The sequence below is a fragment of the Vipera ursinii genome, assembly GCF_947247035.1.
Source record: "Vipera ursinii genome assembly, chromosome: 2".
Classification (NCBI taxonomy): domain Eukaryota; kingdom Metazoa; phylum Chordata; class Lepidosauria; order Squamata; family Viperidae; genus Vipera; species Vipera ursinii.
In genome coordinates this window covers 178,029,330-178,056,727 of record NC_139513.1, presented here as the reverse complement: position 1 = coordinate 178,056,727, position 27,398 = coordinate 178,029,330, and the positions used below count along the sequence as shown (strand labels likewise).

The 27,398-nt window shown below is 42.9% G+C and overlaps 1 protein-coding gene across 5 annotated transcripts in view; it reads left to right on the top strand.

The window, feature by feature from the left end:
• The window catches only part of PRKCSH (PRKCSH beta subunit of glucosidase II), a 58,117-nt gene extending 31,468 nt beyond the window's left edge, over window positions 1–26,649 (top strand). For all 5 annotated transcript variants that reach the window (XM_083354693.1, XM_083354696.1, XM_083354692.1 and 2 more), the window contains 6 exons: window positions 17,819–17,888; window positions 22,109–22,198; window positions 22,795–22,869; window positions 23,894–23,993; window positions 25,739–25,875; window positions 26,100–26,649. In XM_083354693.1, the coding sequence (XP_083210819.1) occupies window positions 17,819–17,888; window positions 22,109–22,198; window positions 22,795–22,869; window positions 23,894–23,993; window positions 25,739–25,870 (467 nt within the window). In that variant the 3' untranslated portion in view covers window positions 25,871–25,875; window positions 26,100–26,649. The remainder of the gene's footprint in view (window positions 1–17,818; window positions 17,889–22,108; window positions 22,199–22,794; window positions 22,870–23,893; window positions 23,994–25,738; window positions 25,876–26,099) is intronic.
• Window positions 26,650–27,398: the final 749 nt, after the last annotated feature.

Below are 27,398 nucleotides of genomic sequence, written 5' to 3'. Positions count from 1 at the left end.
TTCCCATCAGATGGATTCGAGATTAAAGCCTTTTCTTTTCTCTTAATTTCCTCCTCTAATTCTTTTCACCTAAATTCCAATTTACGTCTGTGTTTATTATTCAAATATATTAACACTCCTCTCATATAAGCTTTACTTGCATCCCAAACCATCTCAATAGAAGTACCCTTATGCATATTCATTTTAAAAAATTCTTTCATCTGTTTTTTACACTCTTGCACATTTTCTTGATATCTAAACAAATTTTCATTTAGTCGCCAAGACCGTCTGTCTCCATTGTCTTTTTCTATTTCCAACCATACTGGACTATGATCAGATATAGTTCTTGGACATATCTTAATCTTCTTAATCCTAGAAAAGAAATCATTGGTAATTAATACAAAATCAATCCTGGATAGGCATTGATACCTATCAGAGAAAAAAGTAGTCTTTTTCTTGCAAGTTTCTTTCTCTCCAAACATCTCTCAATTCCAAGTCGTCCTTCATCTCAAAAAATGATTTAGGCAATCTAGCATGACTTGGTGTACTTCGAAAAAGGCCTCTTTTGTCCAGTTGTACGTCCAAAACGCCATTCCAGTCTCCCATAAAAATACAAGATTTGTAATCCCACTGAATAATCTTGCTATAAAATTTATAAAATTCTCCTTGCTGTTGATTAGGAGCATATAATCCAACCAAAAGTATTTTTTGCCTTCTATTAATAGTTCAATTATAACATATCTTCCTTGTTTATCTGTTTCAATTAAACTAGCTGTTAAAGTATTCTTGACATAAATAACAACTCCATTTTTCTTGTCAGGAGCAGAGGCAATAAACTGTGTACCCAGCCTAGAGTTTATCAAATACTTTTGATCAACTGCTCGAATATGCATTTCCTGTAAGCAAATAACATCATTTTAAAATTGTTTTAGATAGTGAAATACTTACTTTCTCTTCTGCGGGGAATTTAATCCATTAACATTCCAAGTTAGAAGCTTTGTCGCCATCTTTTGCGACCTGAAGCTTTTGGAGCACCTCTTCCAGAATCACCTGCACTCTCTTCGGTTTCGCTCCTCCCACTGCTTCACTATAAGTAGGTTTTTGAGATGTAATTATGGCTTTCTGTTGTTCTTGCTCTTGTCTCATTCGTCTAGTTGCAGCCCGTGTCACTCTTTGATCTCTAACCTCTTCCATTGGTACCAAAATCTGATCCACTCCTGTAGTTTGCTGGGATTCTCTATCCTTCAGCTGAATAACTCCTTCAGCTCCTTGTATACTCCCCCTTCGTGGCTGACGCTCTCCTTCATCATTCCTCCTTTTAAGTTCCGAAGATGGTGGGGAGCCTGCCTTCAAAATATTAGCATAGAAATCTCGTGCCTGCAAAACTGTGTTAAGACGATATCTTGTGCCTGCGTGTATCACCACCACGCCTACTGGAATCTCCCATCTAAACTGAATATCCTGTTTCCTTAATTCTTCTGCCAAAAAAGCAAATTCTTTTCTTTTCCTTAAAATTCTTGGAGGAATCTCTTTCAGAATTAAAACTTCTTGCTCTGCAACTGTAAATTTATTATTATAGAAGGCTTGAATAACCTCATTTCTAATTGCTCTCTTCGTAAAATAAACCACCACATCTCTAGGTAGCTTTCTTTGTCTTGCAATCCAAGAGTTAACACGAAATATTTTATCTATATCCACCATAATATCTTCTGCTGAACGCCCCAAAACCTGTTCAAGAGCTTGTGACAATATTTCTTTCAAATTTTCCTTAGGATCTTCTTTCAAACCTCTGATTTTCACAGCAAACTCCATTTCGCGATACTGTATCATTATCACATCATCATCAATCTTTTCCATCACAGTTTCAGCATCCAGCATTTTAGCATCTAGTCTCATGTTATTTTGACTAAGTTCTTCCACTTGGTCATCCAGACATTCAATACACCCTGCCAATCCTTGAAATGCAGCCAAAATGTCTGCTCTTATCTCAGTATTCTTCTCCTCAATAAGTTCAGCTATTTCTTGGGATTGTATTTTTAAAGCATCCTGCAAATCTTTTATTGTTAAAGCTGGTGTGGGTGTGGGTGCCGCAGGAGGAGGCATCAAAGCCTGTAATGAAGACTGCTGAACTGGCGAGGCACCAGCACTTCTAGGAACTTTAGTTGGTTTGGAAGCCATTTTAACACCGCTTAATTCTATTGCGCACTTTCACTTTCCGCACTGCTTGCAACTTTTTCCACAAAATACTCTGAGTTAAAGTTCAAATACTTGCTATTACAGCATTCTCCTGCATAGCTCTGCCTGCATCCAAGTAATCCACAATTCACTATCGATGGCAGGGATGGTTGCAGCCTCCTGCTCTGCTCCAAAGCCTTGGAGCAGAGGCGTCCCGGAGTCCAGAGCAAACTCAGGCTTCGGGGGTGCTCACACCCTTCAACCACCAGAGTTTAAACTTTGGTGATCTAGGGGAGCTCTACCCCTGCCTAAGCGCTCACCCCCTCCTCTTCTCCCAAGGAGCGGGTTTCTGAGCCGCCAAACAGCTGATCGTCGCTGTTTTTGGCGGCTGTACGGAAAACAGTGGGGCTGACAGCTGAAACGGCTGCCATCAACGGAGCCTTGCCACCCGGAAGCCAATAACAAAGCTTTCAATGATACAACTTTTTACTGAAAGTTAAAAGTTTGCATTTGCCATGCTTTTGAACAATTCATGTGATTTTTGCTGTTGTATGCTTGCTGATATTTTCTCTAACCTCGGCGTATACTTTGTAAGTTTGAGAGCAACACATGCAGCACTCAGGTCTTCTGTTAGTCTGTTTCTGGTGTCAGATTTGATATAACCCAAAGCTGAAAACAGTGTGCACATTTGGAGGCTAGGAAGGGGCTTGAGAAATGGCTTTTTCCTATGAAAACATAGCCAAAGAATGAGACGTGCGTGCCCACAGAGAGGGCTCCGAGTGCCCCCTCTGGCACACGTGCCATAAGTTAGCCACCACTGGGCTAGATAGTCACTTGTCTCAGATGGTATAGGTGCTCCTATTTGAGCAGGGGGCTGGACTAGAAGACCTCCAAGGTCCCTTCCAGCTCTGTTCAATTCTTATTTCTAAGCAGATGAATCATTTCTCAGGTCTTACATATACAAAAAGCAAAGGGCAATCAAAGGGCAATTAAGCTGGTTGCTTAATGTGGCTCCAGCAGTTTAAGAGGAATCTTCTGCTTCTACTTTCACCCTGAGTAGAGGTGGAGAATTCTCACCCTGTGTTGATTTGGCTTTGGAAGCTAAGAAATAACATCCTCAGTTTCACGTGTTGCAGTCTGCATGTCTGCACTGGGTTTCCTCTAGTTTTCATCAATCTGGCTTTCTCAGAAGGTAATGGGGAGCCTACCTGCACCAAATAGAATTGAAATGAAAAACCAGGTTACTTTTTAATTTTGTTCTAAATGAAAATAGTTGGGATGCTGTAAGTAGAGTAGAGCAGAGTAGAATGCACATATCCAGAATAATAGTTCAGTTAAATTTTGATTTGGTGATACCTTTGGCCTCACTGAGATAAATCAGATCTAGCTGTTAAAGTAATGGCTTGGTTTATTTTATGTATGTTTTGGATTTGCCTGGGCTGGAAGAGCTGAGGTGCTTTAATATTGCTTGATTGATTGAAAGAGGAAGAGAAAATTAGGAGTAGTGTGGTTGGAAAACTTCTCATGATGATGATTTCTGATCATGACAGAATCAAGAATCTGTGATCAACATCGTCATCTTCTAGATGCACATAACCTTTTGTTTTAGGGAATTGAAAATTTCCATTACTGGTCCTGTAGAAAATCCTAATCTTAGTCTCAATATTCTGAAATATGGAAGTGAGTTTGTTATCTTTTGGCCACTGGCTCATGACTGATGATTATTAAGCTTGTTGCTTCTCCTGATATCTATTACATCAGGATTCCGCAACCCCCCAGGCCGTGGACTGGTACCAATCTGAGGCCCATTAGGAACTCGGCCGCACAAGCGAGTGAAGCTTCATCTGTGCATGTGCAGGTTCTAGGTAGCATGCAAAACCATACACACAAACACACTGTTCCATGAGAAAACATTTTTCCACACAACCAGTCCCTGGTGCCCAAAAATTTGGGAGCCACTGCAGTAGATGGTGTTGGTATAGCCACGATAATGAATTCTTTTCTTCTGGAGAAATAATAGCAGTATTGGTTGCACAAATACTTGGTATTGATGCTGGTTATAAATACATATAGGAGGGGGGAAGAGATGGAGGAATGTAAGGACCCACTTCAATCTACATCTAAGAAAACAGAACTCTTGGAAACAGTCTTTTCCAACAGGAATTTTTATTAAGAGAAATTGATAGTAGGCATGCTAGACAGGATCTGCGGGATTCCCCCACCATTCAATGTTTTAAAGTGTTCCCAAGCAGCCTCCCATCCCGCAGTTCTTCTGGGTGATTCAAGCCAGCAGATTTCTAGGTGTTAACTCCAGGAAAGATAATATCAGTCCGGCTCCATCGGCACGATCATTCAATCCTCTCTTTACCCAGATCCCAGGTGTTGCATATTCCCCCCCCTTTTTTCCCCCTCGCTACCAGTAAAGAGGAGAAGTTCAGAGGGGCATAGGATGAAAGACAGATGGCCACATTGTTATGGTTAGCAGACCCAAAGTGAATCAACAAAAGGTTACTTTGTAGTGAATAGAGGAAGTGAAAGTAGTAAAAGCCCCATGCATACTCGCTTCCCTCTTAGTAGTATGACAGAATCCAGGAGATAGTAAGAATTGGTTTTATATCATAGAAGTTAGATAGAAATGAAATATAACTGGATTCTGACATCCTGCCCCCCTTAAAAATAAGAGAGATCCACCTGTACAGAAAACAAAACAGGTATAAAAGTTAGTCTGTATGAAACTTGTTTAATAGCTTTGGGGCTTTTACATGACGTTTATGGACCCACTCGTTTTGTGAGGAGGGGAGGTGTTTCCATGCTACTAGGTATTGAGTTGTCCCATGATATCTTCTAGAGTCTAGGATTTCATTTATTTCAAAATGTTGTTCTCCTTCCACCATGATTGGAGGTGGTGGTGGTGGGCATTTTTGGCCATGATGGTAACTGTTGTTCTCTTTTCAGCAAACTGCAGTGAAAAATTGGATGTATTTGTCTAAGATTTTGGGGTAATTCTAATTCTACTATTACTGGGTTTATGATTCTTTTAATTGGAAAAGGTCCTATATATTTTGGTCCAAGTTTTTTACAGTGTTGTAAGGATTTTAGGTATTTTGTAGACAAATATACCATGTCACCTATAATGAATGGTGTGGGTTCAATTCTTTTTTTATCTGCTTGTGCTTTATATGCTTGCCTAGCTTCGGCTCGGGCTTTTCTAACTATTGGCCAGGTGTTTTCGAATTGTTCTATCCATTCTTTCAGTGATGGGATTACTGGTTCATTTGGGATTAGTTCTGGCATGGGGTTGAAACATTGTCCAGTAGCTATTTGAAAAGGAATGTAACCTGTGCTGGAGTGGACTGCATTATTATAGGCAACTTCTGTGAAAGGGAGTAGGTCCGTCCAATTTGTTTGCTGGAAATTAATAAAGTGTCTTAAATATTGCTCAAGTACTGAGTTAGATTTCTCTGATTGTCCATTCCCTTAAGGAGGATGACTAGATGTCAGTCCCTAAAAGGGATAAAAATTCCTTCCAAAATGCTGACGTAAATTGCACTCTTCTATCAGATATGATGCATTGGGGTGCCCCATGCAATCTGTAAATATGCTGCATGAAAAGTTTCGTTAAGGCTTTTGTGGTGGGAATCTTTTGGTAAGGGATAAAGTGCACCTGTTTGGAAAACTAGTCTGTGACCGTCCAGATTACAGTATTCCCATTGCTTTCTGGTAATTCCACTATGAAATCCATGGCTATTTCCCTCCAGAGGCTGAGGGATTTGCCACTGTTTGTAATAATCCGGGCGATTTCCCTTGCAACCTCTTTGCAGTTGCGCACATTGGGCCTCGTAACTTTCTATGTGCTTTTTCATGGATGGCCACCAAAATTGCCTTTTAATTAAATGTAATGTTTTTACAAATCCAAAATGCCCTGCTAATTTTGTGTCATGGCAAAGCTGCATGAATGTGACCCTCTGGGTGGTTGGTATATATAGCTTTTCCCCCACCCAAGGCAGTCCATCCTTAATTGTGCACACATGTCTATTTTTCTGGAACCGTTCATCTGTTTCCAAATTTTCCAGAATTCAATTCCGGTTTGGCTACCCAGCTGCAGTTTTAATTTAGCTTGGGCTCTGTTAGTTACTGGCGCTGCCAGTTGTGATTCTGCCATAAGTGGTTTAGAATCGGTGCTCATGTGCTGTTATATTGGGGTATGCGTGATAGTGCATCTGCCAGGAAGTTCTTTCCCCCAGACAAATGCTTGACTGTAAAGTGGAATTGGTGAAAATGTTGGGACCAGCGGGCTTGCTTGGGGTTGAGCTTCCTGGGTGTTTTCAAGGCTTCCAGATTTTTGTGGTCTGTCCACACCTGAAAAGGGATTTTATTGCCTTCAAGGAACTGTCGCCACGTAAGTAATGACCAATGTATCCCGTATGCCTCTTTCTCCCACACAGGCCAGTGCTGTTCCGTTTCGGTGAGTTTCTTGGATGTATACATGCGGGGTTGCAATACTCCTTCATCATTTTCTTGTAATAGTACATCCCCCCACTGCCACATCACTTGCATCCGCCTGTATTATGAAGGCTTTATCCATGTCTGGTGCCTCAGTAATGGTTCTGCAGAAAAGAGTCTCTTTAATCTTTCAAATGCCGCTTGGCATTCCATTGTCCATTTTAGTGGCTGGCTAGGTTTTACTGAGAATACTCCCTTCGTTTTTAATAAGTTCATGAGGGGCAGGGCTATCTGGGCAAATGAGGGGATGAATTGGTGGTAAATGTTTGCAAAGCCCAGGAAACTTTGAAGTTGCTTTCTTGTGCGAGGTGGTGCCCATTCTAATACTGCTCTGACTTTCTCTGGGTCCATTTCAATGCCCTGTGGGGATATGCGATACGCCAGGTATTCTTTCCTGGTGGAATTTGCATTTCGATAATTTGGCATATAGGTGGGCGGCTCGCAGTTTCTTTAAAACCGCTCTGACTAGGTTGACATGTTCCTCTTTTGATTTGGTGAAGATAAGGATGTCTAAATAAACCAGGACCCCCTTAAATAAGTGCTCCCTTAGTACCTCGTTGATTAATTGCATAAATACTGTGGGGCCCCTTTGTAATCTAAATGGCAAAACTTTGAATTGGTAGCACCCCATTGGGCAATTAAATGCGGTTTTCCATTCATCCCCTTCCTTAATTCTAATGTGGTAATACGCTTCCCTTAGATCTAGTTTAGTAAATTTTTTTCCTTTCGAGAGGTGTGATAACATGTCCTTTGTGAGGGGTAAGGGGTATAGGTTGCTTTCACTGATTATGTTCAATAGGCGATAGTCAACATATAAGGATAAAGAGCCATCCTCTCTAAAGAGGATCGGAGCGGCCACTTTAGGCTTGTCTGGCTCAAATGAACCCCCTTTCTAGGTTTTTCTTTATGAATCTTTCCATTTCCTCCTCCTTTCAGCTCATGGAGTATAATCTGGGCTTCGGGGGTTTTGCCCCGGGCTTGAATTCTATGGCACAGTCTGTGGGTCAGTGGGGGGGGCGGGAGCTCATCCGCCCTCTCATCACTGAAAACTTCAGCAAGATCTCTGTTTTCCTCTGGTATTTCAGGTGGCCCCTTTTCTTCTCCCGTGGATGCTTTTTCCATTCTTAATTTTGGTAGATCCCCTTGGGGTTTTAAGTCCGTACGGTCCCCCTTCAGGAAATTGATTTCCGCCGTCCTCCAATTTACCCAGGGGTTCCATTTCTTTAGCCATTCCATCCCTAGAATCATTGGGCTTTTCATGCCTAGGGTCACTACAAACGTTATGTCTTCCTCATGGTTCCCCAGGGATAGGTGGATTGGTAAAGTAGCTAGGGTAGCTGGCACCCCCCCACACACCTGCTATGGACCCATCTAACTGGCCAAATGATATTGGTTGTTCTAGCCTCCTCAGCAGATTCCCCACTAGCGTCGGGCTAATGAGGCAGCAGGTGCAACCAGAGTCTATTATGGATTTCACCTTGACAGCTTCGGGCATGGAGGGAATTAATATAGTCACTGTCTTGAGGATGGGTGTGATGGGTCCACTTACCAGGGGTTCTCCCTCCAAGCTGTCGTCTGAGGTGCCCACCGGCCCTGTGGTGTAGGCTGGAGTTCCTTCCCCACATTGGACAGAGGTTGGGGATTCCACAGCCTCTATCACTCTCATGGCAGATTGTTTTGGCTTAGCTGGGGATTTCCCAGATTTGCTGGCCAATGATCTGTCTGGGTTGTGCTGAGGGGCTTTCGAGTGGCATTCTATGGCCCGATGCCCCTCTCTCCCGCATTTGAAACAGCCTCTTGACTTCTTGGCCATAGCCAGTGGCTTTGCTGGCAATGGCCTGGAATTCTTGCATATATTCGACTATCGGGCGTCTGCCTTGCCTCATCGTTTTGATTCTTTCGCGGGCTTTGCGATCAGCCAGGGGGTCCTCAAATCGTCTTCTCAGAGAGGACATGAAACGGTTGAAGTCATTTAGCTCTGGGGCATTGGAGTCCTGCAAATTCACCACCCAATCTGTGGCCAGTCCATCCAGAGCAGATTGCACGATCCGGATACGGGCTTTGTCGCTAGAGATGTGCCGGCCGTATTCTTCCATGTAGTTGAGGACTTGTGTCCAGCAGTGGGAGTCTTTGAATGGATTGGTGCCTTCGTCGTCGGTGGTATTGTCATCCATCCGGATGGACATCTGCGGGTCGGCGGGGAGTGGGGGCTGCTGAAGTGGTCGCTACTTGATCAGTGGATATCCCTGGGACTGCAGGTTCCAATTCCCCCTCAGTGTCTCTCCAACTGCAGCTCCAGGTGCTGGTGCAGCCGTGGGGCTCAGAATTCTCCTCCCCTAGGGAGCCGACGGTTTTTTTAATCAGGTCAGTAGCTTTCTCTAGGATCCACTTCGAGTGCTGTGCCCAACTTCCTTCCTCTTCACTTACGTGCAGGGATTTCTCCATCTCCTGCTTCCATTCTGGTTGGTTGGGCCCTCGTCTCAGGGTCACCTTTCTTGGTTTCTTTTCCCACTTGCTTTTCTTTCCAACGCCCATTGACCACCGAGGTTTGTGGTTACGTGTTTCCCCCACCTCTTCACCTGAGGAGTATGACATTTCAGATCCCGACTGCTGGCAGGTTTTCAGTTGGGGAAAAGGCTCCCTCTCCGTGAGGGTTTCTCCCTTCCCTGCCTCATCGTCTGAAATTGTATTTTTTGCAAAGTTCCCTGGCAAGGTTCTCCCTTCCAGGTTGACTATTATTGCAGATCTTCAATGTGGCAGATGGCCACATTGTTATGGTTAGCAGACCCGAAGTGAATCAACAAAAGGTTACTTTGTAGTGAATAGAGGAAGTGAAAGTAGTAAAAACCCCATGCATCTCCCCTCCCCCTTAGTAGTATGACGGAATCCAGGAGATAGTAAGAATTGGTTTTACGTCAGAGGAGATAGATGGAAATGAAATATAACTGGATTCTGACACGTATAGGAGGGGGAAGAAATGGAGGAGTGCTATTTTACTTTAAACTGAAATGTCAAACAAATATCTGAGTTATAAAATTGGTACTAGGGATCCAACAATCTTTTCCCCAGTTTAAATATAGAGTCTGTGGTTTTACTTGTATAGAAAGTCTGAGATAAGAAGGGTGCAGAGAAGAGTAATAATTTGGATTCATAACACATATTCCTAGGCGGGGCCTTGGGGAAAAGGAGTAGTATCCTGTATGGTTGATTGTTAACTATATTTTACATCTTCCCCAACAGTATTTTTTCCTTGACTTTTGGGGCATAGCCAGGCATTCCCACAATGCAAAACCATTTGGGGCAAATGAGTAAACCTGGCTCTTGAACAGCATTTTGGCAATCATCTTGTATTTTCTACTCTATATGAAACATGTTTTGCACAACATGCATATTATGCAAAAGAGACACCATTGATTAATTAAAGGTTGTTCAGGCTCAGTAATAGAGGATCTTGCTTACATGAAACCCCAGATTCAGTCCTTAAGCCCTTCAGTTAAAAATCTGGTAGGGCTGGGACAGATTTCCTCCTTAGGAGATTTTAGTACACAGATTTCTGCTAATTGAATCTGAAATCTAACACTACAAGATTATTTCAGAAGTATATAATGGCACTTGAAAAGCACATTTCCCCCCATGGAGATGGCTGTAAAAAACATAGGTACTACAATTATCAAAGTTTTACAATTGTAACATCTTGTTTGATTTCCTGGAATGTATTGTATTTAATGTTGTTGTTGGATTCTATTTAGAAATGGAGTTGGAACAAATACAAGAGTTAGGTTACTGAGTAAGAGAAAACATAATGCGAACACTTCCTGTATGCTGGTTTTCAAATCATTTCCAAGCACCATTCAAAATACTTGTATTAGCTTTAACAGCTGGAATGTCTGAAGGACCAGTCTTCCAACTGAGCCTTCTCATATATTAAATCCACTTCAGCTAATTTAATCCGAGTCTTCTGGTCATCAAAAGTAGCTGAAACTGATTCGAACTGCAGAGTTTTCAGTGATGGTACCCCAATTTCAAACTACATCGAGAGGGAAGAACTTTTCCTAGGCTTTCAGTCTAAAGCCTTTTTTGTTTCTTTACTATGTTCCTTGACGATGATGTCATGTAGTTCATTCCTGTTTATCACTGGCAAAGTATAATTTCCCAAGATGGCCTAATCAAGCTGCCTGCTTAAACCCATCCAGAAGATTTTCTAACTCTTTCTAACTTTGAATCCTTCTACACTTCTGGGTTCTGCCATGCTCCTGGAGGGGAGGGGGGAAATGCTGCAGGCTATTTCTTTGTTTTCCTCTGTTGCTACACTGTAACACTTTTGCTGTTTCCACATACATGCTCTTTGAACTATCTTCCCCCTTGATGTCAGCTTGAGAGGGGAGAGGAGAAAGGAATGCGCCTCCAGCAACTGGGTTATCTCTGCTCTTGGAAGGAAAGGTGTGAAGACCCAACAAAACATCGCTGCAACCCTGAGACAGCCTGGCGTTATCAGCTCTTTCCCACAACAGACTTAACACCTGGGGATTGGCCCATTCGAACTCACCGGATGAACTATTGGGATGGGGTTTGCTTGGGGCACTTTTAACCTATTGATCTGAGCAGGAAACTCTCAGATCCTGTCCATTATGCTTGCTATCAGCTTCTCCTAATAAGAGTTCCTTTTGAAAGAAACTGCTTCCACGAATTCTGTTTTCTTAGGAGGAGGTTTTGAAGTGGGCCCTGACATTAGACAGGATCTGCAGTAATAGTCAGTCTGGAAGGAAAGCCCTTACTGGGGGACTTGGCAAATCATGTCAGACAACTGAATAGAGAGAGAGGAACCTGCTGTGTGTGTGTGTGTGTGTGTGTGTGTGTGTGTGTGTGTGTGTGTGTGTGTGAAACCTTCTGCCAAGCAGACCCTTGCAAATACTCCAGCTCTGAATCCTCAAGCTCTTTGGAAGAGGAGGTGGTGGCAGAACGCCGCCACAAACCTAGGTGGTCGATGGGCATTGGAAGGAAGGATGACTGGGAGAAGAAGGCCAGAAAGGTGATGCTCAGACGAGGCAATAATCAGCCAGGCTGGAGGAGGAGATGGAAAGGTCTCTCCGTCTCAGCAATGACGAGGAGGATCATCTGGGGCACTCCAGCTGGTTGCTAGAACAGGCAGTCAGCATGAAGAGAAAGCTGAACACTACTGAGGGACCATCCTCCTGGGATCCGGCAGGAGAGGGGGAAGCTGAACCCAAGGTTCCAGACCCATCCCATGGAGCCACAGAAACCGCTGTGGTTGTCGCTGCTGCAGCCACCCCCCATCATGTGTAAACGACAGAGAACAAGCAGAATAAGTGGCACCGATCCATCCAGAAGTTCCCTCCTTTAGATGTGAAGTTCTGTGGGGAGCCATGGCACCTGGGATTCTTCTTAACCCAGGTGCTAAATTATATGGAGGAGTACAACCGGGACATCCCAACCAACCAAGCCAGAATTTGCATTGTGCAAGCCACCCTGGATAGCATTGCAGTGGACTGAGTTATAGACCTCCACGATTCCGACACCCTGGAGCTACTGAATTTCAATCAATTCATGGTCTCCCTCAGGCTTTGTTTCGAAGATCCTTTGGCCGACCGGAAAGCCCGGGAGCGGATAAAGATGGTGAAGCAAGGTTGGCAGCCAGTGGCAGAATACACCCAAGAATTCCGAACCCTGGCCAGCAAACTGAACTGGCCAAAGGACATCTTGCTCAGTCACTTCAAAGATGGATTAAACTACAACCTCTACAATGCCTCCTTCCCTTGGGGAGATCCTCATCGGCTGCAAGATTGGTACGTCCTAGCTGAGGAAGCCGAGATTGACCTGACCAAGAGGCAATGCAGAGGAGGGAGATTGTGGGGGAAGTCGCCATCGGAGCTGACCCGCGAGCCAGCAAAGCAGTTATTGACCTCCAAAACAGCCACCGGGTGCTTCAATGCAGAAAAGAAGGGCACCACACCACTGAATGCTGCTCTCGAACACCGACTGGAAAATCAGACTGGATCCCAGCTGGGTAGCCCAGAAAACCACCAGCAAAGCCAAAGGAGACAGCTATGAAAGGCACGGAGGCCGTCGAGTTCCCCACCTCAGCTCTGTGAGGAAAGGGAACTCCGGTCCACACTGGAGGAGCATCCCACTCATTTGATGACAACTCCGAGGATGAACCCCTGATAAGTGGACCTGTTGCGCCCCTCACCAGGACAGTAACATTGTTAGCCCCGGACATGCCCGAAGCTGTAGAAGTCAGGACATTAATTGACTCTGGTTGCACCTGCTGCCTTATAAGCCCAATGTTAGTGGGGAATCTAGGAATGCTGGTGAGGAGGCTGAAGAAAAAACAATCTCGTCAGTCAATTATATGGGTCCATAGCAGGGGAGATGCCTGCCACCCTAACAACGCTACCACTTCAACTCACCCTGGGAGACCACATAGAGCAGGGGTGTCAAACTGCCGGCCCATGGGGCGGATGCATCATGCCAAAACTGCACCCACCCCAGCTTTGGCAATGGGGAAAAAGTGATACGTCGTGACAAGTCACATGACATTGCGAGTTTGACACCCCTGACATAAAGACTATAACATTCGTGATGACCCCTGGCATGGAATGTCCCATAATCCTGGGCATGGTGTGGCTAGCCAAGTAGAAAGCACGGGTGGACTGGAGAATGGCAGAGCTTAGATTCCCAAAAGGGGAATCAACCAAGGCACCAGCCCAGCCCCCACCAAGGGGACCCCCGGCCGAAAAATCTGCAGTAGGGGGAGAAAAGGAACTACCTAAAATACCAGAGGAGTATAGAGACCTGGTTGTAGTATTCAGCGAGGAAAGGTCTGAATTACCGCCTCATTGGCCCACAGACTGTGAGATAGAAATCAGACCAGGTGCAAAACTTCCCAAGCCTAGATTGTACTCCATGAACCCACAAGAATTGGAAGAAATGCAGACATTCATAGACAAACATTTAGAAAGGGGTTTCACTCAGCCAGCAAAACCAAAAATGGCCGCCCCTCCCTGTATTATTCCAGGAAAAGAAAGATGGAACTCTTCGTCTATGCGTGGATTATAGGGCTTTGAACGTAATAAGTGAAAGCAATCTATACCCTCTCCCTCTCATGAAGGACATGTTATCCCATCTTTCAAAGGGGAAGATTTTCACCAAATTAGACTTAAGGGGAACTTACTACCAAATCAGAATTAAGGAAGGGGACGAATGGAAAACTGCCTTCAATTGTCCCTTGGTGTGTTATCAGTTCCGGATTCTACCTTTTGGGCTGCAGGGAGCTCCCGCTGTGTTCATGAACCTGAAAAGTGACATGCTAAGGGAGCAGCTGTACAAAGGCGTACTCGTTTATCTGGATGACATCCTTATATTCATGGAGACCATAGATGAACATGTCAAACTGGTCAGAGCAGTCCTAAACAAACTACAGGCAGCTCATCTCTATGCAAAACTTTCTAAGTGTGAATTTCATAAGTATAAAATAGATTATCTGGGATACTGCATATCCCCAGAGGGCATAAAAATGGACCCCGAGAAAGTCCGAGCAGTGCTAGAATGGCCACCGCCCCACACTATGAAGCAATTGCAGAGCTTCCTGGGATTCGCCAACTTTTACTGGGAATTTATTCCCTCTTTTGGTCAGATAGCCTTACCGATTACGAATCTGCTGAAAACCAGAGGGGAGGGAAAAGCCAAGCCAAGGCAGCCGTTAAAAGACAGTAGAATGCCAACCCGCATTTGAGAGACAGAAAAAGCTGTTTTCTGTAGAACCTGTTCTAAGGCACCCCGACACCAACTAACCTTTTGTAATTCAGGCAGACGCCAGCAACATAGCAGTGGGGGCTGTACTGTTACAAGAGAACGAAGAAGGGGCATTACAGCCCTATGCATATACATCGAGAAAACTCACTGAAACTGAGCAGAGATGGGCAATCTGGGAAAAGGAGGTGTATGCAGTGCGATGGGCTTTCCTCACCTGGCAGCACTTTTTGGAGGGGAACAAAATACCAAGTGTGGACCGACCACAAGAACCTGAAAGCACTAAAAATGCCCAGGAAACCTACTCCTAGGCAAGCACAGTGGTCACAACATTTCCACCGTTTCAATTTCACACTGAAACACCTCCGGGGGGGGGAACTTCCTGGCAGACCACAATATAATAGTACTCGGGCTAGCATAACAAAGCCGCTCATGCCAGAAACACAACTGGCAGCACGAGTAACTACCCGAGCACAAGCTAAACTCCAAAAGCTGTTAGAGACCCAGGCAGGAATTGAATTTAGAAAGGCCCTAGAAACTGATGAATGGTTCCTAAGCGACAAAAACTTGTGCACTATCACAGATGGTGTACCCTGGGTGGGAGAGAAGTTATGCGTACCTAAAAGACAGAGACTGGCATTCATGCAACTTTGCCATGATTCAAAATCTGCAGACCATTTTGGGTTTGTGAAAACACTACACCTGTGCAATTCTGGTGGCCATCAATAAAGAAGGACGTTGAAAGCTACATAGCTAGCTGCCAAATTTGTGCTTCAGCAAAAAGATTACAAGGGAAGTCACCTGGGTTACTACAGCTGGTAGCAACCCCCTCGGCACGTTGGAAAGAGATCTCTATGGACTTTATAGTGGAACTACCAGATAACAACAGAAACACAGTCATCTGGGTCGTAACAGACCTATTTTCTAAACAAGTGCATTTTATACCCTGCTCAAAAATCTCTACAGCAAAAACACTTGCAAATCTGTTTGTTCAACACACATATCGATTGCATGGAGCCCCACAGTGCATTATATCTGAAAGGGGAGTGTAATTCACATTGAAGTTCTGGAAAGAATTCCTGTCTCTGTTAGGGACCACACTGTCATCTACTCATCATCCGCAAACAAATGGTGAGACTGAACAGTCGAACTCAGTACTAGAGCAATATTTAAGATGCTTTATTAATTGCCAGCAGACCAACTGGACCAACCTACTTCCATTCACCGAAGTCTCCTATAATAATGCCGTTCACTCCAGCACAGGCTACACTCTGTTCCAAGTAGCCACAGGACAAAGTTTTAACCAAATGCCAGAACTTTCCCCTGCAGAACCTGCCATCCCTTCGTTAAAGGAGTGGATTGCACAATTAAAGAACACTTGGCCAGTTGTCAGGAAAGCCTTAGATGAGGCTAGGCAAGCATATAAAATTCAAGCACATAAAAAGAGCCAAAACCTTTTATTGTAGGGGAAAAGATTTACCTATCCACCAAATACCTGAAATCCATACAACCATCCAAGAAGCTGGAACCCAAATTTGTAGGACCATTTCCCATTGTTAGAATTATAAACCCAGTAACAGTGGAATTGGAACTCCCTAAATCCCTCAGGCAAATCCACCCAATTTTTCACTGCAGCCTTTTAAAATGCAAGCAATAGTCACTATTAAGGCCAGCTGTTGCTCCATTCCCTCTTCCCATTATGGTAGAAGGGGAACATTTCGAAATTAAAGAAATCCTAGACTCCAGAAAATACCATGGCTCCACTCAATACCTAGTGGCGTGGAAACACCTTCCATCCTCCCAAAACAAGTGGGTTCACAAACGCCACATTAAAGCCCCTAAACTGCTTAAGAAATTTCACACCGAATACCTGAAGAAACCGGATTAACCTAGATATGTATTTGTCTCTATTTCTCCACAGGTTGATCTCTTTTTTTAAGGGAGGCAAGATGTCAGAACCCATATTCTAAGGGGGCTCTTTCTAATTTTGAATCTAACTCTAATTCTTCTACACTTCTGGGTTCTGCCATGCTTCTGGAGGGGAGGGGTAAAATGCTGCAGGCTATTTCTTTATTTTCCTCTATTGCTACACTGTAACACTTTTGCTGTTTCTGCATACATGCTCTTTGAGCTATCTTCCCCCTGATGTCAGCTTGAAATGGGAGAGGAGAAAGGAATGCACCTCGGGCAACTGGGTTATCTCTGCTCTTGGAAGGTGTGAAGACCCAACAAAACATTGCTGCAACCCTGAGACAGCCTGGTGTTATCAGCTCTTTCCCACAACAGACTTAACACCTGGAGATTGACCCATTTGAACTGACTGGACGAACTATTGGGGTGGGGTTTCCTTGGGAGACTTTTAACCTATTGATCTGAGCAGGAAACCCTCAGATCCTGTCTATTATGCCTGCTATCAGCTTCTCCTAATAAAAATTCCTTTTGGAAGAAACTGCTTCCATGAATTCTGCTTTCTTAGGATGAGGTTTTGAAGTGGGCACTGACATTAGGTTTATTCCCTTCTGCCAAGGGCAGAGGTGTCCAGAATTCCCCATGTTCCTCTTAAGCTGTGTCCCAAACATATGGAATTTGAGCTCTTGATTCGCAATAAGAAGGAAATGGTCCTTTCATTTTTTTATTTTTTATTTATTTTAATTCCATTTATATCCCGCCCTTCTCCGAAGACTCAGGGCAGCTTACAAGCTTAGCAGTAGCCTTTCATGGTCCTAGTTAGTTATTAATAGGCTGAATCAGAGGAGCAAATCTATTATTTTATTATGCCTTTCGTTCGTTGGATAAAACTCAGTGGTGTGAAGAGAGGAAATTTAAGTCATTTGTTCTTTCTTTTTTGCTTGCATTTGAATAATACAAAGCAGTTCCAATGAACCTCAAGTTGCTTGGAACTGTGCCTTAACCATGCAGTTTGAGGTTAGAAAATCTAAAAGCATTAAGTTTAAAAAGGCTGAAGAGGGAATAAATTTGCAAAGGAGATACTCCAGTGAATGATCTTGAGTCAGATTTGCACATTCACCAAAATGACAGAGCTGGGTTCCAAGCTGCAGTTGTCCACTATGAAATCTGTCCACTATGAAATGGGATAAATACTACCCATCCTTCCAGCTGGCTATGATGCTTAACTAGTTTAGACAGCAAGAAGAACAAATAACTGAAAATGAAAATGTGGCATTTGAGGTCTTGGCTGTTAGGAAAATGCTTTTGATTTTGTTCGTTCCTTCTCTCCCCCTACTAATGCTCTCTGTGAAATAGGAATACAGTATGGTGATTTAACTGGGCTCCAGTACTACTGCCTAGAAGGGAATTATATGGAAAAGCAAATGTAAATAATGGTTTTATTCAATCTTTCAGCCAGTCTTAGTTTTTCCCTGTCTTCCAGCTGCCCAAAAGGCCCGAGAACAATTTGAAGAAGTAGAGAAGTCCTTGAAAGAAATGGAGGAATCAATCAGGTAGGACTTTGGAGAGAAAAACTGTAACTATTCAGCTGGGTGGTGGCTTCTGTGAATAAGAGCATGAATGTTGCTATTTTGGCCCATCTTTGTATGGGTTCCTGATGCATCGTAACGTCCTGGCAGTCAGTCCCTCAGTAATAAATATCTAAGTCTGCTTCAGTGACACCCACCAAGGCTTTCCAATGTAGGATCAGTCTTCTGACCCATTATGTTTTTGAGCAGTTCAGAATGTGGGAGTTTCCCCTATAATAAACTGGAAGTCCATATTCTATTAGCTTCTGTCACATTGCTTCCCACTAGTTTCTGGCATTTGTAGCTCCTGGCTGATTCCAGGAATTCAAATGTAGATTGTCTATTTGCTTCTGTCAAACTAGAGAGCCACCTTATTTTCATAACATTTCTGGAGATCTAGTCCTTGCTCCTTCGCTTTGTATTTTCATTCACTCATTCTTAATCTGGATGGAGAGGTGCCATTTTTTTAAATCTGGGAACCTAGAAGGACGGTATTGGAAGGTTCATGAGCTTACAATATCAACCTGGGTGTGAATGGGTGAGTGAGACTAAAAATATTAGAACAAATTGGTTCTTATAGTCTGACACCTCTCTTGGTCCTGATGTTCTCTATTGTTTCTTGCTATCTTGATGTGTCTTAACTTGTATATTCCATTTGAATTTTCCATAAAGATAAAAAGATTTTCTCTGGAGGTATGGGTGCTATTTTGTCATTTGAGTCACATCTTTTTCTCCCCAGGTCTCAAGTGGGGGAGGGGAAAGAATGAAAGCCAGAAATAAATTTCAGGCTGTCTCCTATTGATTGCATACATAATTATTGCAGTAATCACACCACTCCTGAGCTTTTAGACTGGGAGGGTTATTTCAGGGAGCAGATGGGAGACCTGGGCATGCTTAGTTTTGCTGACCCTGGTGACAGACACTTCATTTTTAGCTATTGGGAAGTCTTAATTTGGGAGATTCTTCCTCCTCCTGAGAAACATAATACAAGATATATTGGATCCTCTGAATACAGCCATTCTGGCTAGGGTTTTAATTTCAAAGCTCTTTCCCATTTTGTCTTTAAAATAATTTTGTGTACATGTAATCTGAATATAAATTTGTTCCAATTTAAACAGTGATCAACACAACCAGCCAGTCCTTTCCAGTTAATTTTTAAAACAATTTTCTTTACCCTTAAAACTGTATGTTGTATAATCTTTAGCAAAAATTCCACTGTGAGAGATGACCGTTTAGGTAAGTTTCTATAGTGAAATGTCACTGGAGAAGGATGAATCCTGTACATCAACTTTCTATAACTTAAATGCATCTTAAATATAGTTTGCTCCAGCATAGGCTATTGGGAGCTTTTCTTGCACAAATCATCCTTTCCCTATCATATCCTTGCAGATATTTATGTTTGGTGCCCAGTATATCTCCATTGGGCTCTTTAAGCGAAGAAATGCAGATTGCTTTGTCTCCATCAAGTCAGGGGCAGCCTTTTGGGGAGCTAATGACCTTGGTGGTTAGCTAGAGCTCTCCATTGCTGAATCTTAGTTGACCTAGATCTGTGGAACACTTGGGGGTATGGGCCTTCAGTTCCTGCAATTGCAATTTACGTTTCTATAATTTCCACTTCCAAGTTTATAAAAAAGTCACCTGAAAGCCACTGTTACTTCCATTAGTAGTAGATGGTATACCTAAGTCTCCTCCCCTGCACAGAGAAAACTAGCACGTCAAGGAGAATACTAGGCCAGTATTCTTGTCCCTGAAGTTCTATTTAAAATGTCAAAGATAAAATGGTTGAAGGAGTTATGGGAGAGCATTTTGTCATCTGAGATGGTGCAAATAAGATGCTGGATCATGACCTTGGGGAGAAAATGGCTTGCAATGGCAGGTGCAAAGCAAGAGCCTTAATTGAAGTCCTTTAAAATTGACTGTAGAGGGGGTGATTTTCATCTAACCATAATTTAGCTGTAGCTGCAAGCACAACCTGCCCCTCCTCACCCCCCTGGGAGATCTTCGGTTTGGCCCATTAGGAAAGCTTTTAAGGGGATAGGAGGGGCACAGAGGATCTGTTAGCTAAGCAAGCAGTTAATGGAAGCTGTGAGAAGCAGCTGAGACTTGTTTTGTTGGTGTCATTTTTCAAAGCAGTTTTTTTTCCTTTGGGGAATGAAAGATACCCTGCTCTATCCTCCTCCTGGAATTTGGATCCCTGGAACTCACTTTTTAGATTATCAACCATCTTTTCTTCAGAGTTGGACTGCTAGCTTCCCAGCATAGGCTTGCTCCTGATCCCTAGGACAGGTGGGACTGCTGCTGGCAGAGAGGTTGAAGCCTCTTCCTTCAAGGCTTGGTTAAAGAATCCATATGTGCACCAGGGGCATTCTGTTGCCAGCTTGGCTAGGGTGTACAATACAGATGAATGGAAGGATACTATATCAGGCTTCTGAAGAACGAAGAGCAGAATTAGTTTTGTCCAGGGAAGAGGAAAATGCTTCCTTCTTCCTGAAAGCTCTTCCCATCTGACTGGGGCCAAGCATTAGCTAAGGGCAGGCCTTTCATCAAACAAAGAGCTTTGCATCCATCTGGTGTCTGGGAGAGAGATCTGTAATTAGGGGTAGCCTTGGTGACAGGGCGGTAACCATGGGATTCAGCTTCCCCAACTTGCCGCCTTTCTGCTCTCTGGGGTCCCATGGGTCTGCACACAGATGATAAGGGCAAGAAACAAAGGCAGCTTCTTGGCAAAGATCAAGCTATAAGATCTGAGCTGTTACACACACACACACACACACACACACACACATCCAGATGACCACCAGATGAAAGCAAAGAGATTCAGAAAAGCTCTGCCTCCTTGTTGCCATCTAGAGATTGCCTGGAGCTTTATAACTCAGACACGGTACCTCTAAAGGAAGAGTCTGAGTGAAAAGGGCATTGGTCATTGATGCAGGTAAAGCCTGCCTTTTAGCATTCTGTGGGTGTTGGGATAAGTAGGCAAGACTCACGTTCATCCTTGAGGACGAATCATGGATGAACTGAAGAGGCTGCTGCTCAACTTAGTTCCCTCTCTGTGCATCTTAATATTGATGGCTGAACTCAGGGTGCATCTCTTGAAAATCAGAGTGGCCAATACCCCTAGGCAGATTGTGGATTTGGCTCAGTTTGAGCAAATTCAGAGAAAAATTCAGAGAAAAGCAACTAAGATGATCAAAGGCCTGGAGACTAAAACATATGAAGAACGGCTACGGGACTTGGGTGTGGCTAGTCTAAAGAAAAGAAGAAATAGGGGAGACATGATAGCAGTGTTACAGTATCTGAGGGCCTGCCACAAGGCAGAAAGGGCCAGGTTGTTCACCAAAGCACCAGAGGGAAGGACAAGAAACAATAGTTGGAAACTGATCAAAGAGAGAAGCAACCTGGAATTAACTTCCTAACAGTGAGGACAATCAACCAGTGGAACAACTTACCCCCAGAAATTGTGGGCACTCCATCACTGGAGATTTCTAAGAAGAGCCTAGACATTCACTTGTCTGAGATGGTATAGGTTCTGCTTGAGCAGCGGGCTGGACTAGAAGATCTCCAAGGTCCCATTCTATTCTATTCTATTCTATTCTATTCTATTCTATTCTATTCTATTCTATTCTATTCTATTCTATTCTATTCTATTCTATTCTATTCTATTCTATTCCCCCTTTCCTCACAATTTTGTCAAATGCAGCAAGTTACAAGTGATCTGTTGCATCTCTCGCTTTCCTCCTCCCTAATTCAGAGACATCCTCTGTTCGCCTTTCATCTTTCTTCAAAATACACGTATTTCACAAAAGCTTTTCTTGATGGTAGAAATGCCTTTTCCACTTCCTGCTTTTTGCCTTCTTTTCCCACCTGCCCCCCCCCCCAGTTCCCCAGAGCCCATCCACATACTAAAGCTGAAATCTGCCTAAAACAAAATAAGGGGCTTATTTTGTTTCCTCTCCTTTGTTTTACCTCATACATCAACAGCTACTTTACAGCTTCAGCATTGTTTTGAAGGTGTCAGATAGCAAGGAGAAATGATTTGGAAAGGATTTTGGGAAAATTATACCATATTCTGTTAAATGGGTCTACAAATGTTCCTAAAACTTTAATCGCTACCATTAATTAGTTTAGCAATATGTCTTGTGATTTTTATGTATTCATTTTTTTCTTTAACAGTGTCTTTTCCTCTATTTTGTTTGTTTCTTTAGGAGTCTAGAGAAAGAAATTTCCTTTGATTTTGGTCTGAATGGAGAATTTTCTTACTTGTACGGCCAGTGCTATGAACTCAATACTAATGAGTAGGTGCCTATTTCCTTATATTGAATTGTGTTTCTGTTAAGAGTGATCTCAGACCCCAGTTTAGCCACATTTACATCTCTTTATTTTGACAGCTGCAGTTCTCCTGAAGTATAGTAAATAATTATTCATATGGGATTATTGAGCTGATTCAGTGCTTCTATGAGGTCAAAGGTTGTAAGAGTTGTATTTTGGTGAAAATTAGATGCCCTGTCTATACCCAGGCATACACATGCAAAATTTCCTAGCCCTCACCAATTCTGGAAATGTTTGCAGGATACTCAACTCGAGGAGGCAATCTACCTGGTCTTCTAGCAAACCATTATAAAAGCAATTCATAACCTCAGTTTTATTGGCTTTTAATTGATTTTAAGTGGCAGGTGTTTTATAGAAATATTAACAGAGGCTAATTTCTGCTAGTTGCCTAATTCTAAGATGGAAAAGAAGAAGAGAATCCCAGGATTGCCTTTACTTAATGAACAAATAGCTAAAGGTGTTCATGCTCAATCTTAGACTGGAATTTGCTTACTGTGAGGGATATGGAAATCATCACGCAGGGCATGACATGTATTTCTTTTGTGCTTTTTTCTTTTTCTAGATATATTTATCGCCTCTGCCCCTTTAACAGAGTGTCTCAAAAACCTAAGCATGGCAGCTCAGAGACTAGCCTTGGGTAAGAGACTTTGATGCTGTTATACCCTTTGAGGATTGAGGGCATAGCATCCATGCTGCTCATAGCAACCAGAGGTCATTTGCTTCCTGAACTAAACTGAGAAGGCTGAGCAATGAAGTAGAAAGCCCTTAGTTTGGGTTTTGCTTCTGCCCTGAAGTCCCTAAGTATATCAAACCCTAATCTAAATGTGTCAAACCCTGATCCTCCTTTCATCTCTAACCCAGTCTTTGAAAAGGAAGGGTATAACTAATCTATTTTGGAAGGCAGTTGTAATAATTGTGTCAGGAATCACATATTTAAAGCACAGATGACACTATATATTTGCTATGTATTAATTTTATGTATGCATATTAAGAACATTGCCCTAATTTCATTTAGTGAGTGCCTTGAACAGTCTTCATTCACCAGTACTGGTGAAAAAGTAACTTTGCGATCAAACTTTGCATTTACAATCTTTGCAGATCTGTAAAGTAAAGGAAAGCTGAAGGAAGGTCATAAGCACAGTCAGTTTTGCTTAATGACTGCTTCACTTAGCAACCAAGTTGCTTGTCCCAATTGTGATCACTAAATGAGGACTACCTCTAGTGTCAGGATAAAAATTTTCTTCATTAAGCTGAAAAAGAATAATTCGCTAAGCATGTTGTGAGACTTTTAAAATACTTAACCTCAGGCTTTTCTTTCTCTAAAGCAGACATGTCAAACTCACGACGTCAAGTGACGTCACACGAGGTATCGGAGCTTTTTCCCCATTGCAGGCAATGGGGTGGGCATGGTTTCCTGGTGACGCGTCTGGCTCGTGGGCTGGCACCCCTGCTCTAAAGGGTTACTTCTCATGACCCAACCTCACTTGATAGAGGGAAGAGCAGTGTGTATATGCATCCCAAATGTTCTTCTTGCCCTTGAAATGGCTGACTTTGAAATGGTTTTGAAATGAACTGTGTCTGCTTTTCTTCATTGAACTTCCTGGATTACAGTTGACAAGAGCTCATTGGTGCACTAACTACCTTTCTTTCTTTCTTTCTAGTACATGGGGATCCTGGGCTGGTTCAGATGATAACAAATTCAGCATCATGAAATATGAGCATGGAACAGGCTGTTGGCAGGGCCCCAATCGATCTACAACGGTGAGTTGTTTCAATGGGGCAAAATGGATACAGCTAATCTTTATGGAAAGCAAATAGTTGTAGTCTTGGAAGAATATTGACTTTCATAGGTTTTAGAATTCTGAATTCCATCAAATGTTATACCTTCAGGAGGGCCCATTAAAGGTCATCTCTAAATCCCATAGGGAGAAGAGCCATGTACACTTGCGGGGGTTGGCCAGAACAGATTAGGAGTTTTACTTTGAGTTCTGGATTGGACTCCTGCTTGGGGATTATCCATGCCTCCTTCCTTTGTAGTAGTTTGTTGAGAGAATTACAGCACATAAATATTTTTCTCCTTGACAAAAGCGGAAATTGGCAATTTTGCTTCTTTGCTAATAGAATACAGTATATGCTGTGTAGCAGACGCTTATCCCTCGGCTACTGTAATGTGGGAGACAAATTCTGTTTTACTGGACAATTTTCATCTTGAGTTGTAAAGAGGTGGATATGGGACTTCCTGATTGTACATTTATAAAGTTCTGAGTGTTACCTTGCTAAGAATGTAAAAAGAGCATGTCATAACAAAATTCAACATAGCTATCTCTGTTACATGCTAGTTTTTGCTTCATGCACAAGGGGAGAGGTCTTTTGAGGATAGATTTTCAAACCAACATACAACTCCTGGTGCCTGAAATGGTGCAGGCTGGGAAAGCTGAACCTTTTTTTACATCCTTTCAGAATTGCTTGATGAAGATTTTGAAGCAAAAATCCTTAGTAAGATCATACCTGGAATATGGCATCCAGTTTTGGTTATGATTTTACAAAAAAGATCTTGAGACTTTGGAAAAAGTGTAAAGAAGAGCAACTAAGACAATTAAAGGCCTGGAGACTAAAACATATGAAAAACGATTGCAGGATTTGGGTTTGGCTAGTCTAGAGAAAAGAAGAACTAGGGAGGACATGACAGCTGTATTCCAGTATTTGAGGGGCTGCCACAAAGAAGAGGGCGTCAAACTATTCTCCAAAGCACCAGAGGGCAGGAAAAGAAACAATGGTTGGAAACTGACCAAAGAGAGAAGCAACCTGGAATTAAGGAGAAACTTCCTAACAGCGAGGACAATTAACCAGTGGAACAGCTTGCCTTCAGAAGTTGTGGGTGCTTCATCACTGGAGGCTTTTAAGAAAAAACTGGACAGCCATCTATCTGAAATGGTATAGGGTCTCCTGCTTGCGCAGGGGGTTAGCCTAGAAGACCTCCAAGGTCCCTTCCAGCTCTATTCTGATTGATTGATTGATTGCTTGATTGATTGAAGAAGTCAGTATATAATTGGTTAGAATGAAGCAGTGTCAGACCTGCCCCAGTCTGATCTCTTAGGGAAGTAAAAAACTCAACTCCATGTGGTTAAAGTGAAAAGGCACTTTTACTAAGAGTTGCTGATTGCAGTAAAGTCAAATGGAATCTTAAGTTAATTTCAAATGTGTGCTGATATTCTGAGGCTGGTTTACATATTTAGATTTTTATCTCATCTTTTATTATTTAACTCATGGCGGCAAACATACCTAATTCTCCTTCCTCCTATTTTCCCTACAACAGCAACGCTATGAGGTGGGTTGGGCTGAGTTAGAATGACTGGCCCCAAGATACCCAGCCAGCTTTCATTACTTATACTATCTGTAGTATCTTGTGGGATAACTGGGGAGTCGGTCTCTTCTTTAATTGCTAGCTTCTATTACAGTAAGGTTTAAGAGGCAATGTCATTTACTCTGATTTTTTTCTTACTAAGGTGAAACTTTCATGTGGCAAGGAGACAATTATCACATCTACAACAGAGCCTAGCCGTTGTGAGTATTCAATGGAGTTTGTTACCCCAGCAGCTTGCCATGAGCCAAAAGATCTCGGCCACGATGAGCTCTGAGACAGGTGAGTTGCATCAGCTTAGACTTATATTCTTTGCTTAATAGCTGGGAGGAATCATGAAAGGACAAACATATTTCAAATAAGATTCGTCTTCCTTCAAGGGCATTTGGATGAATGTCACCTTTCAATACTAAGCCCTTTAGTTCAAAGACTGCATTGAAAAAGGATCGTTGTTGTTTCCATCTTTATCTTCCTGACTCATTCTCCTGTGTACCACTTTCTTGCAGCTGTGCACAACCATCCCTGCCAGAGAAGCCAGGTTCTAATTCATATGATTCCAGGCAATTTTGTAGAATTTCACCATACAGAATTCACCTCTAGATATGCTCTTCATGGATTCCAAGTTATTGTTACTCTGGCCAGTGGACTTTGAAATTTGAAAAACTTTCATTTTTCCTGTCATCTACTGGGACACAAGTCTTTTTCCCATCCATCCAGTTGTGACCAATTATTGCCTGCCCTAAACACATCTACCTAGGATTGCACAACTATCTGGCCTTTGTTCTGCTGGCAGAAGGCTTCCTCCACTCCAAAATTGGTTGCTTTTATGAAGAAGAAAAAGATGCATTTACTTCTCATTCATAGTGGACAGACCTCAAAACTGTCTACCTGAAGCTTTTCGCTGCTGGCCTTTTTCTGAGCCAGATTTCCACTGAGTCTGAAACTTTGGACAGGTAAAGCAAGAAGAGGGGACAAAAATCACCGCCTGTTTTTTATCTGCTGTTTTTCCTGGGGGAAAAACCCCACATTTCCATCCAATAAAGAAAGAGTCCTTTCTGTCTTGTCTTTTTCTGTGAAATTGAAGGTGGGGGTGAGCTGGGGTTGCATTAAAGAACTATGGCCTAAAAGGGCCTTGTTTAGGCCAGCTGGTATCAGCTGTACAAACACATCTCCTCTCCCTCTCTTGAAATTGCCTAAAAGCATTAATGGGGATTGGGGACATGGGTTACAGCCAACAGACCAGCCTCTTCTACACCCACCCCCCAGGGTCCTTGGGGATGAAGGCCTCCCAAGCTCTTCTAGGCTTCCTCTGTTGATAAAGATGGGGGGGAGGGCGGGAGGAAAAAGCTGGTGCCTTTCACCTGCTCTCCTTGATTGCTGTCAAAGCCTAACCATTTCCATAACAAAAAACGGAGTCTCTTTCTCGCCCAACCCCCATTGTTTTTCATCGGAACCCTTCTTCAAAAAAGCATCTGCTGCTTTCTGGGACTAAGGGGTGGGGGGAGAGAGGCAGGCAGTCTTCTCACAAAAGGCCCTCTGGTGATGAGGTTTACATTTTATTATATGTCTTCAGATCTCTGCTAGAGTAGTGGGTTGGGAAGGAAGAAAAATCTGTGAGGTTTTATGTTGAGCATATTGCATGATATTTGAGTGAGGAAAATGGTTTTCTGCTCTGTTATTTCTTAGGTTATATGGCATTTTCTACTGGTGAGGAAAGCAGGCTTTAAATTGAAACAACTGATGTCAGAGGCAGACAAGACTAGGTGTCCTTCAGATATTTTGAACATTTTCTGCCCTAGCCAGCA